General features: G+C 38.7%; 1 protein-coding gene across 1 annotated transcript in view; it reads right to left on the bottom strand.

Annotated features, from left to right (window-relative positions):
• SLC17A8 (solute carrier family 17 member 8) overlaps positions 1-13,412 on the bottom strand; it is a 31,406-nt gene that overhangs the window by 5,160 nt on the left and 12,834 nt on the right. The window contains exons 4-9 of the mRNA XM_020803340.3: positions 10,846-10,960; positions 8,220-8,307; positions 4,081-4,167; positions 3,705-3,841; positions 2,381-2,530; positions 661-793 (exon numbers count right to left, since the gene is read on the bottom strand). Of these exons, the coding sequence (XP_020658999.2) occupies positions 661-793; positions 2,381-2,530; positions 3,705-3,841; positions 4,081-4,167; positions 8,220-8,307; positions 10,846-10,960 (710 nt within the window). The remainder of the gene's footprint in view (positions 1-660; positions 794-2,380; positions 2,531-3,704; positions 3,842-4,080; positions 4,168-8,219; positions 8,308-10,845; positions 10,961-13,412) is intronic.

Here is a 13,412-nt window from a genome sequence, read left to right as displayed (position 1 = left end):
GTAAAAAGGCATAACTTTTGGAGGGAAATTGCCTCAAGTTAATAAATCTCCACATTCATTCATTCATTCATTCATTCATTCATTCATTCATTCATTCATTCATTCATTCATTCATTCATTCATTCATTACATTTATACCCCACCCATCTAGACCGAAGTCTACTCTGGGCGGCTAACAATAATAGATAAAGTAAAAACAATATAATAAAATAATAATACTCTGTGTTGTGCCACTCAGAGAGCATAGAATTTCAGTCTAATTTAAACACTTGAACTCCAGATACCATAATGTTACGGTTGTGATTCATGTGATTATTGGATTCTGCATAGTATATAATTTGTGACAGTTCCTGACAAGTTGGATATACAGCTCAGTTCTGCCTATACCGAAGGGCGCCATCTCTCCATGGTTTCCAATAGGAATCTTGTTTCCAAAGGAATTCCTGCCTCGAGATGCTATAAATCAAATGTGGACTCTTCCACATTAAAAACCCATGTTCAACATATGTTCTGCAAATATTTAGGGGTTTCAACATAACATTTCTACAGTATCACACTGTTTTCAGTTTTCTCAATTACATTTCACTGTCAGGAAAAGAGATTCCAGTATTATTTAGTAATGCAAAAGTCATGTATTTTACCCCGAAAATCTAACTATACCTCCACAGTTCATGATTTTTCTTACTGCAGTAGTTGTTAAAATTCTTCTGCTTCGTAAAAAGTCAGCCAGCTGGCCTCCAATGGGCACAATGATAGTCATGACCATATGTGGAACTGCAGACAAAAGGCCAACCTGAAAGTAAATATACAGAGTACTGTGGAAGAATATTTTATGTCTCTTAATATTTTGTATCTGTAAGGATACTGCCTCCCCCCTGTATATTTCCCATACTTAACTCACTGAACAGTTTAGGAGCACACAATGCTGAAATGGAATATGTGTGAGTTTGTGAGTTTTGCCCTATGTAAGCTACCATGAGTTGTCCAATGGAAATAACAGATATGCGTGGTATTTGGAACGAGAGAACTTTGAAAGGTATTCTCTTCATGCAACAGGACTTGGCCACCCTCTTGCCCTTTCAGAGATCACTCCTGAGACCAGGGAAGGAGGGGCTTCCTGAATGATGAACAGTGTAACATAGAGGCCTACAGCTGGGTTACTGATGAAAATGATTGGGAATCACTGGGCTACAGATGCTGTGGCTCTGATTTTCTCATTGAACTTGGGCAGATTGTTATAGATAGCTGGGTACAAATTATACAAAAAAATAGGTAAAATCGGCTTGTTTTTTAGTTGTTTAGTTGTTTAGTTGTGTCCGACTCTTCGTGACCCCATAGACCAGAGCACACCAGGCCTTCCTGTCTTCCACTGCTTCCTGGAGTTGGGTCAAATTCGTGTTGCTCGCTTCAATGACACTGTCCAACCATCTCATCCACTGTCGTCCCCTTCTTCTCTTGCCTTCACACTTTCCCAACATCAGAGTCTTTTCCAGGGAGTCTTCTCTTCTCATGAGATGGCCAAAGTATTGGAGCCTCTGCTTCAGGATCTGTCCATCAAGTGAACACTCAGGGTGGATTTCCTTCAGAATTCATAGGTTTGTTCTCCTTGCAGTCCAGGGAACTCTCAAGAGCCTCCTCCAGCACCACATGGGCAGGGTATAAATTTAATAAATAAATAAATTGGCTTAGGCAAAAGGAATTAAACCTGCATTTTTAATATTTCTTTAAAATATCAAACAAGGAGCAAAGATTTTTAAATCTGTATAAATAACAAATTGATTTAAGTCAAGAATTCACTGTCGACATAGAATCACAGAATAATTGAGTTGAAAGGAGCCTAGAAGGCTATAAAGTCCAACGCCCTGCTCAATGCAGAAATCAAAGTCAAAACAGATTTTACATACAGCTGTCTAATTTTTTCTTGAATGTCTCTAGTGTTGGAGTGTTCACCACCTCCAGAGGTAATTGGTTCCATTGTGGTACTGTGTGACTCAATATGCAACTGATAATATCTACACTGTTTCCTTAATTTGAGACAATGCTTCTGAAGATTACACTACTTGCATAGCTACACAAGAACATTTTGTCTACTGAATTGTTGGCCCTATGATATGAATATAAGGAAGAGTAATTGGCTGGAAAAATGAGAACATCATTTATGCAGCCTTATATCCTTGCCTCCAATCAGAAGCCTTTGGTTTGTGTTAACCACTTATATGTGAAGTAGCAGACATAAAGGATCTTAGAATAAAATTGAATGATCCTAATGGAAGAATCAGATGCCTGTTTCTGAGGATTCTCAGTCTGTCTGGGTTCAAGAAAAGCATGAACAATGAGCACTTCACCATGAGACCATTAAAAAAGGAGCCTGTGGATCTACCTTACTTATCGCAAATCCAAAGACCTCTTCAAAGTAGGCAGGCTGACTTATAAGCAGTAAGTAGAAAGTCCAGCTTCTGCAGAAGTTTGCCACAATGATTGCATAAACTGGCATTGATGTGAAGAACTGCTTCCACGGCGTACTAAATCTCTAGAATAGAGAATGGGAAAGCCTTAGAATAGCTGAGAAATGGGAGAGATTTCAGGAATCACAAATGTGGCCAGATAGTATTGGTTTGATAGCACAGTCCTATGCATATTTATACTCAGCAGTGAGGCTGACTCCCCAGTACCAAATTTCTGGCTGAATCCAATTGGGGATTGGCAAGTCAAAATATATCTCAATCAGATGGGTCTGTTCTAGCTGGAATTTTGCAGCCTTACTCCTCTGGAAACATTTGCATTAAGAACTACTGTACTATGCACAGTTTATATGGGTTTTTTTAAAGCAGGAGTGAGTAAAATAATCCTTGTGTCTTCACAGTTTACAGGCAGGAGACAATCCAAAACAAAAACAGACAACAGTAAACACCGTTCTTTCTACCTCCCTCCCTCCCCCCCCACACGCATACACACACATAGAGAGAGAGTTTAATCCTAAACTTTTTTTGGGGGGGTAGCATACACATTTGTATGAGGCAGGGGAGGAAGATGCTTTTTCTATTGCTTCTTCTAAATCAGGCATCATTCAAAATCTGTCAGCACAAAATATACCATCACATCAGTATTATAGGGACGTTACACTGACATTGGTGGGACGTGGTGGCGCTGCGGGCTAAACCGCAGAAACCTGTGCTGCAGGGTCAGAAGACCAAGCAGTCGTAAGATCGAATCCATGTGACGGAGTGAGCGCCCGTCGCTTGTCCCAGCTCCCGCCAACCTAGCGGTTCAAAAGCATGCAAATGCAAATAGATAAATAGGGACCACCTCGGTGGGAAGGTAACAGCGTTCCGTGTCTAAGTCGCACTGGCCATGTGACCACGGAAGATTGTCTTCGGACAAAACGCTGGCTCTATGGCTTGGAAACGGGGATGATCACCGCCCCCTGGAGTCGAACACGACTGGACAAAAATTGTCAAGGGGAACCTTTACCTTTACACTGACATCACTGGTATCACGAAAGACTCCAGGAATGAGGGCTTAATCACACATTAGCAACTGCATAGAGAATTGAGATAAGCAACAATCTGGTGAAAAATGTACAGAACTCTATCTGCAGCCACAAAATACTCCTTTTTAAAGGTCTTTGCCATGGTTTTGGATGACGGAATAGTTTCTGAGGGAAAATAACCATTAAATTAAAATCTTGTAAGAATTTAACTTACACTGGCACTGACTAAATTGGCCCCTCCTATACTTGTTTCTATATAAGTTCGTTCCTCTGAGGTTATTGTTGGGTGGATTGCTGGGCTCTCATAGGCGTGCAACAGCCAGAACATGTACCAGATAATACCAAACATTCCTGAAGAGGAAGAAAGAAAAACAGGACAATAACCAAAAAGCACTTCTTATACATTTTCTGCTGAATACACTATTTCAAATTATTTCATAATATTATTTCAACAATATTTAAAAGTTTACCCTGTAGGAATATTGGTACATTTCCCGAAAATTACTCCTCCCCAAAAGAGCATTATTATCTATAAAATAGTTTAAGATATCTTAAGAGCACAAATTTAAATATATTAACTATATGCTCACCATATATATAAAAGACAGAGGACCATCCTATGTACTGTACCAAAATACCAGCTAGTGGCATGGCGACCACTGCTCCAGCATAGGAGCCTGTGGAATAAAAGCATATTATATGGGTCAAGAACAGTATTCCATCACATAAAATGTCATTTGTCAATTTCATTAGCTTACAGTAGCAGGGAGTGCCACCTGAAAAATGGCACCATCTACCTTTCACAAAAAGAAAGTGCAAAACATTGTAGAAATATGCTTGTAGAATATCTAAGTTCATGACAGGCGGACCTACAGGTAACATATGTACTCATGTTGCTGAAGATGCACTTTTAAGCAGAACATCGAAATGCTATGTATTTGGACTAAAGTTTCCAAAATCCACAGTGGCCATGCCGGCTGTGGATTGTGGGAAGTACTGTATAGTTTTTAAAAAATAGCTAATATCCTGTCAGTAGTGAGCATAGTTTGAAAAAGGTAGGTCTGGGATCTTCCTTCCCCATTATCTCCCTGTTATTTTTGCAAGAGGGAAACCAGCAACCTCTACTGTTTATATAACTGCAAACCAGTGATTGTTGGGGCATATGTGGACTACAGAGGATACAATTGTTCTGTAAATTCTGGATATCTGGTTGGAAATACTGCATAACCATACAGTGGATGGATTCAGTAGTACATTTTCTTGATGATAGATGCAATCATGGTCCAATATTGTTTTACTTGAGTACTATATCACTGAATATGGGCAAATATGCCACTTCTATTTCTACAGCACCAATATTACTTGCAAGCATTTGATAGCATGCTTTCATTTTTACATTTTAATAGTATAGTATCATCTCTACATAATCTTACATAAATTCTTTCATAATGCATGCTGAACTGCCTCTATGTGGATCTACTTTTGAAAATCTTTTACTCTTCATCACAAATTCTTTTTCCTCGTTTTGTTGGATCCCTAGAGATTAAACTATTTTATGCAATATTATACAATTTTTGACTAATCCCTTTATTTCAGCAATTTAATAAAATTTCAGCTAGAATATAACCTCTTGAGACATCAAACTGTCTTATTACTTCTTGAATGTTACTTGGTCTGATCTTTTGTAAGAATGGGAGATACAAATTTGCATTTTTGGGGTTAATTACACTGTACTCAAATGATAAAATCCTTAAATTTTTACTGATCGCTCTTTAATCAAGTTGTATTATTCTGTTCCTCTTGAGCTCTTTGAAATCCTGTGCCTCTGAAAACTGGGCCAAGACAGGATGTATCTGGAGCTAACAGTGTAATTTATGCAAGAGGATTTGGGCCAGTAGAAACTGACTAATACAAGTAAATACAGCTTCAAGAACAAACAAACAGAGAGCAGAGAATATTATAGGAATCAAGTCTCAAAACTTGCATGCATCTGCAATGACAAAGAGGGACTGTGTAAAGCCTTTCTCAGAATCCTACTACTGTACAGTCTCTGCTTGAAGTCAACATAATGTGTAAAGGAGGGAAAGATAACATTTGGCTTTCCTGATGGGGTTCAACATCCAGAAGTCCCAGTTAAAACAGCCAGTGGTAGGGTATTATGGATATCATTGTCCAAAATATCTGGAGAGCTGATTCCCCACTCTAGCATACAGTATAGGAGACTTCTGGATATTTGAAAATAGCAATGCTCTTCAGTTGGTAGGTAGGAACTTCAATGCACATCCCTCTAACTCAGTATGTACATATTTCTGGCCCCAGCTATACCTGCTGATTATTTTTCCTGCACAGTCAATAAAGGTGCTTTGGATGTTCCATGACTAAGTTCTCATTCTCCATTGGAAAACTTTATATAATATCAGATACATCTGAAGTTTCTTCTGTATTGTCAGTTAAATGTAAAACAAAATATCTCTCTCAGAAAGCTGCCATCACTAAATCCAGATTAGATTTCAGTATTACAGGTATTAATCAGGTCCTGCTTTTAGGGTCTAAGATGCATTGGATATGTGCGGATATGTGAATTGGACTGTCACACCCCACTCATTTCACTATACAGTATTTTACATTTTTTCTTCTTCTTCTGATTTTTCCATGTGGATTCTCTGGATCAATTCCCCTGAGTCTTCAGGAACCCGTTCCCTGGAATAGGTAGTTTAATGTTTTTCATTCTCAGTCTTTAGGCCAAAGACTGCTACACAGCTGGGAACACAGTGAGTTTTAACTAGAATGCTCATGGAAGATTAAGGGCAAGTATAGTGTTTCATAAAGGGGGAACTGAGGCTAATTTGCATAACTATAACTTAATCTGAATTTAATCCAAATTGTTCTGCTTTACATTTCTCGTTTCATCATTGCATTGTATTTTGTTAGAAATTCATTTTATTTATTTTACATTGTGCCTTCATTTCATGGATCTTATTCCTTTTTTATCTGCAGTGATATAAATAAATCTTCACATTAATTGCACTCGTGAATTGCCTTAGATCACTGGTTCTTAACCTTTGTTTCTCAGATCTTTTTGGACTGCAACTCCCAGAAGCCTTCACCATCAGCTCTGCTGGCTGGGGTTTCTGGGAGTTGCAGTTCAAAAACACCTAACAAAGGTTAAGAACCACTGCCTTAGATCATCTCTGGTTACACCTTTCACCCACAGGGGCAAATAAAGAATGGATGTTCATGTTCTTGAAGATATAGAATTTCTACCACTTTAAGAATTCTAGGGTGCAGCACTATTCAGCAGGTTCCATATTTCCCTGATGGGGAGGATTTGTACTTAAGAAATCCCATGCTTAGAGTTCTTAAAGAAATAGAAGTCCAGTTTGAAAGCATTTGCACTACAGAATCATAAAATGTAAGAAAACTAAAACTAAAACCTGTCTATTTACTTATTGGGCAAGTGGTAATAGAGTGTAGCAAAATAAGTAGTATTTGAGTTTAACAGAAGACTCAAACAGACAAGCCGTGAAATTCCACTTTGGCAGTAACCCATGCTACTAATGAATTATTCTGAGGGGTGTACAGACGCAGGTGTTCTTCTTTTCCTCATTTGACATTAGTTCATACTTTGTTAATGAACAGTTAACCTATGTATGAACCACTGTTGGCCATGCTGAGAACATCTCACTCTGAGCTGCCCTTAGAATAATTCATTAGGAAATCAGTTTAATTTGGTATTGCCCATGTTTTATGTGTGCACCATGACCTAAAAGCTATTTCCCAAACACTCTTTCAAGCATTAATGAAGGTTTAATAAAGTGAGCTAATTAATGAAAGAAAGAAAAATTTAAGCTTGCTATCTGCCTTCCCAATCTAATATTCTGTATATAAACAAATTCAAATGCGTAATCAAAGAGGGGAAAGCTGTAAAAATAGGTGGCTCAAACTCAGAAGGAACATGAATTAGTGTGATGGCAACATGAGGACAACAGAGAGAGGGGAAAACAGTATCTGAGATACAGTAGAGACAAAAACACACAGATGTCTGATTCACTAGCAGAGTAACACAGTACTGTGCAAGTGTTGCTATTGACACAGCAGTGATACCGTATCTATGGGGAAGTACTTGTGTAAGCAGTGTGATTCCATCTTGCTACACTGGTGGGACTTTCTGCTCAGTAGAAGCTTGATAGGATACACCTCAAGCCTGAGATCCTATTGTAGGGTGAAAAGCCTGATGATGCAGGAACATGAGACCAGCCAATGGCAGTTTTGTGCATCCCATGATGGCCACTGAGAAAATGCAACCTCCACGTGCACAGTAAGGTTCTGGATGCCTCAAGTATGGGAGCAGTATCTATGTCAAATTGTTTGTGTTGTGTGAGAGTGGTGTGAAATAATAGGATTCTGCCCTGCGAGACTCCTCTTTTCTCCCTGTCAGAACTGTCAATGAAAGGGGAAGGAAAGTCAGAATTTCTCCTGTTGAAATGCAGTATGACGCACAGGAATTTTAGCCCAGATTCCATTTGAAATAAACCAACCCAGCATACAGTATATATCTTTGAGATTAAAAAGAGATCCTCCAGGAATTAGATCCTACTTCAGTTATCTGTCAGATATTCTTAAACAGCAAAGCATCGGAGATCTACTATTTGTGTTATTTACTTTGTGTCTTTAAACCCATGATGCCAACAACATATTCTCTAAAATTTCTCAATATCAGCCAACTTACCACAGAAAGATGTAGTTGCTAGCCTGCTTCTTTCCAGTGGAGGGGCCCATTTACTCCACATTCCATGGCATGCTGGGTAGGTCACTCCCTGGGAAACATTTTATGTAAAGCATGACGTTTCTATAGCACACCCACTTTTGTCTAAAATATTTTTTTATTATTTTAACTAATTTATAAACTTACTGTATAAAGAACCTTTTAGAGCACAGCTCTTTTGTTGCCGGCAAGTGTTATAAAGTCACTTTCTGATGTACGGTGACCCTATGAATTAATGGTCTCCAAAAGGTCTTCTCATTATCAGCTCTGCTTAGCTCTTGCAAACTAAAAGTTGTGGCTTTCTTTATCAAATATTTGTATTACGTATTTCTCTTTTTCTGCTGCCTTCAGCTGTGCCCACCATTATTGCCTTTTCCAGTGAGTTTTGTCTTCTCGTGATATATCCAAAATACAATAGCCTGAGCTTTGTCATTTTAGCATCTAGTGAGAGTTTAGGCTTCATTTGCCATAGAACTAAATTATCTTTCTAGCAGTCCATGGTACTGTATTTATAAAGCTCCCAGACTTTGGAACTCCCTCCCACAGGAGGCCTTGCCAGCCCTGCCTTGCTGTCCTTCTGCAAGCAGATAAAGACCTTTTTCTTCAGGCAACCTTTCCCTGAATGACTGGGTGCCTGGGTGGGTTTTTTTAATAGATAGCTCTGCTTTACTGTTTTCAATATGTTTTTGGTGTTGCTTTACCATCTTTTAGTGCGATATTTGTTTGGTTCTTTTTAGTATTTTTATACTTACTGTTTTTAGCTTTAAATAATCATCTTTTAATGATGTAGGCTGCCTTGAGTCCTTTTTTAGGAACAAAGACAAGGTAAAAATATTTTAAATAAATAAAATAAATTAGTTGCTCACTCTGAAGTGCTGGTGCTGAGGACTATACAACCTGTGACTATAGACAAGGATATACTTACAGTATAATTGTGGAAGAGAATCCTAGAAGTAGAAAATTGACTCCCTTAGGCATTAAAAATATTTTAAATAAATAAATAAGGCTGTATTTTAATTTTTCCTTTTACAAACAATCAGAAATACCTGATTACTCTATGTTGATGGGAAAGCTGGACAATTAATACCTGATTATTTGGCCTTGGTTTCCAGTTACATATACTTGCGTATGAGGATCTTTTTCTAGTTTCTTCAGAGCTGTGCTTCCAAGGCTCAATCTTATTACGTATTTTGATTTTTTTGGTTATAGCCTCCATACAGATTGACAATTGAACCAAAGTATAGAACATATTTAAAATGTTTTCACCACCCCAAAATACAAAGGAACTTTCTTCCAATGAAACCCACACAGAATCAGCTGGAACTTCACACTGCACTAAGGGAGGATTGTGGAACTCAATGGAGTAGTGGCATGGTGAGTTATTTACAATTGTGCTGAATCCATGGCCCTTAATGTTCAAAAGCTTCTGTGCATTCCATCTATATTTCTTGATTTATCAATTTAGATCCAGTGTCCTGATATCTGTTGGGATGTCACGCACTAGTCCCTGAAGAAATCCAAAGTCTCATCCCAGTGAATGAAGCAACCGGAGTGCAGCAAATTTTGAGAAGGAGTGAAAGACCCAGAAAGAGTAAGGATCCTTTTCCCCAAATAAAAACATGTCTACAGAGGACAAGCAATGTTCATTTTGAATTTTGCTATTCCTCGCATTGCTGGCATATTTCCTCAGCCCTCTTTGAACTCATGCTACAATTTGCTTCTGACTATGGATGTTTCAATCCGAGAAGCAATGAGTATAGATGTAACTTTGTTATTTATTTATTTATATTATTTATTTATTTATTGGATTTATATACCGCCCCATAGCGCTACAAGCTTGTGCTGTGATTGAATATAGAGTTGGGCAGTATCCCGTTTCTCTCCTTTAAGTCATTAATAAAAAACCTTTCTTTTTATTTTTGTCGTTGTTGTTGTTGTTTAGTCATTAAGTCATGTCCGACTCTTCGTGACCCCATGGACCAGAGCATGCCAGGCCCTCCTGTATTCCACTGCCTCCTGGAGTTGGGTCAAAGTCATGTTGGTAGCTTCAGTGACACTGTCCAACCATCTCATCCTCTGTTGTCCCCTTCTCCTCTTGCCTTCACACTTTCCCAACATCAGGGTCTTTTCCAGGGAGTCTTCTCTTCTCATATGTTGTTGTTACATATATTGTAAAAAAGGACTGACCAAACTCATCTTTCAAGTACAGTAATTAAAAAGAAATGAGCAACACAAAAATTCGTGACCCATGGGGTCACGAAGAGTTAGACATGCATAAATGACTAAACAACAACAACAAAAAGCCTTAATACTAGCCTATAATCTAATGACTGAAATCTTGTTGCTTTGTTATACATGTGGGAGGCAAATGGTTTCCATTCAGCAATTAATGAGTTACTGCTAGGAGTATTGGGGACACACATACTTGCTGACTTGGCATGTTTTCAAGAATCACTGCCAGGACTTGTTAACTGCTACTTAGAACCAATTTAATCTTATACCATTGGCCATCTGTATGAATTACAAAGCAACAGGATTTTAGACAATAGAACATAAGATAATGAAACAAATAAATACACTGCATACCTACCTCCACAAGACCTTGCAAAATTCTTACAAACATAACACAGCCATAATGTACTCTTGCAGCTGCAGGGATGAACATGTTTAGTGTGGAAGTCAGGAAAATGGCTGCTCCAAATACCCTGGATGGAAAGGGAGATTTTGTGCATCATTTTATATAGGAATAAATGTATGTACATATTATTGAGTAGAAGGAATGCAAAGTAAACCCAAGTTTTAGATACCAAGTCTGTAGAACAGAAGCAAACTGACTTTCTTGGTGTCTTTTTAATTCACACGCTGAACTTCAGCCTGAAAGACCATTTCTTATTAAAAACTAAACCAGACCCCAAAGGGGGGGTGTTGAACAGAGGTGTTTCAAATTGTAAGAAAACCAGTCATTGACATTTTATGTCTTTACAAAAGCCATTACAAAAAAACACACAACACAGTCTCCCTTTAGAGTGTAGCAATCTTTCTAATACTGCTATTCTGAAAAAAATGCAGGACTTTCTCATCTATGCTCTCTTGTATTTAAGCACATACTTATTTCAGGGTGCAAAACCAACTCTAAAACAGTTTAATAAATGGTGGCAACTATTTAACAGTAAATAAAATTCCAACAGCAACAGACAATTCTATGGTTTCATAAGAAAACAGGCCATGAGTACCACTTGCAACGGGCTAATCTGACACACTTATTTGGAATCATGCGCCAGCTGCAGCAGGGGTGAGGACTAAATACCCTCTAGCAATTACAAACCTCATCAGCCCTAGCCAACACTGAGAGATTAGGAAAGCTATGATCCATCAACAGTTTAAATAAACAGAGTTCTGGTGTTCCTCCCACTTGAACTACAGAGCATTCGCTCTACAGAATTAGGGTGCAATCATATTGGCGATTTTCATTATCCAAGTGAGCCACAGGTTTTTGTGGCAATCTTGCAGTGACATAAATTGCAATCATGAAAAATATTCCACTGCAACTGTTTGATATGCCAGCAGAAATGTTTTGCTGTTGAAGTTACATTAGTAGAAAGGTCCCAGATGAGGCAAAGTTAGTGTTGAGATGCAGGCAGATATTTGAGAGAAGCACAGCTAGACCACACTCGTTATTCCACAAGCAATGGTTATGGCCATGTGACAAAACAACTTTGCACTAGCCCTGGACTTGTCATAAGAGGTTTCTTAATTATTCTCTTCTCAAAGCCACACTGTTGTCTTCCTTCTTCTCTTATTTTTGTGACCCCTATTTCCTCAGTGCTATATATTTATATATTCTGTTTTCGATGAGCTGCAAAATTAATTTCTATTTGTTGCTATTATTTAACAACAACAACAACAACAACAACAACAACAACAACAACAACAACAAAAATAAAAAGAAAGGTTTTTTATTAATGACTTAAAGGAGAGAAACGGGATACTGCCCAACTCTATATTCAATCACAGCACACCACCATGACCAGAACATAAATGCACAGTAGACGGTAATAACCAAGGGTCTAAAACACCAACACATTTAGCATGTCATTAGAAGCAGAACATCCTTAAGTCCTTAAGTCTGAAAGAGATCTATTTTTCAGAGCACAAGCTTTTCTCCCCTCCTGTTTGTTGCAAATTACCTTGTACTGTTTTGTGCTTGGCTATTGGGAAGTGAACACAGGTGTAATTTGAGAATCTTATTGTTCAGACACTCAAGGAGTTCAGTCACAGGAGAACTAACGTACTATCAGGTTCTAAAACCAAAGCTCATGTGCCCTCTTCTGTATCTCCACATGAAGAGCTATTCTTATGTGTGCTTTATGTGCATCAACTTTTCCTGACCTTAGTGAAGGCTTTCAAGCTAAGTGAGATGTTTAAGAACTGGTTTTACCAGTTTCACCTCCCAGTTAGTTTCCATGGCTGAGTGGGGATTTCAACCCAGGACTCCTGAGGCCTAGTCTGTATCCATTGCATCACACTTCCAACTAGACATCTGTAATAATTGCAGGTATTTAACTGTCTATCATTTGGTAGCGTAAGCTGCTGCGGGAGAGCAATATCTACTCAAATATAGCTGATGCTTGCTTTGTTCCTGACTGGGAGTATGTGTATGTGTGTGTTAAGAATCTGTTAGACAGAGCTTGGGGAAGGAGGAGGAGCTTGAGGAAGGGAAGGGGTGTTTCCTGGATCCCTTTGTTGGCAAAACAGGGACTGCCATGGGCTGAGTTAGGAGTCTTCTATCTGTTCTTCTGTGGAGCTGTTTATCTATTTATTCCTGACGGGGATCCTGAATTTTTGTAGGCCCCATAAGAGACACCTATTTAACAGGAGGCGTGTTCCTCCTGGTATGACTAAGAATACTACACTTGTTAGCTTGTTGTCTGGCAATGCACAGAAGCCGTGCTGGTTCGTGCTCCAATATGCTGGTACCTTTTAGGATCGCTTCCATCTCAGATGACATTCAGTAACAACCATGTCTCCTCCATAAAAGGTAAAGGTTCCCCTTGACATTTAGTTAGTCGTGTCCGACTCTAGGGGGTGGTGCTCATCCCCGTTTCCAAGCCGTAGAGCCAGCGTTTGTCCATAGACAGTTTTCCGTGGTCACATGGC

The sequence above is a fragment of the Pogona vitticeps genome, chromosome 5, assembly GCF_051106095.1.
Source record: "Pogona vitticeps strain Pit_001003342236 chromosome 5, PviZW2.1, whole genome shotgun sequence".
In the NCBI taxonomy this organism is placed as follows: domain Eukaryota; kingdom Metazoa; phylum Chordata; class Lepidosauria; order Squamata; family Agamidae; genus Pogona; species Pogona vitticeps.
The sequence above is the reverse complement of the archived record's forward strand: the minus strand, read 5'-3'. Positions and strand labels throughout refer to the sequence as shown.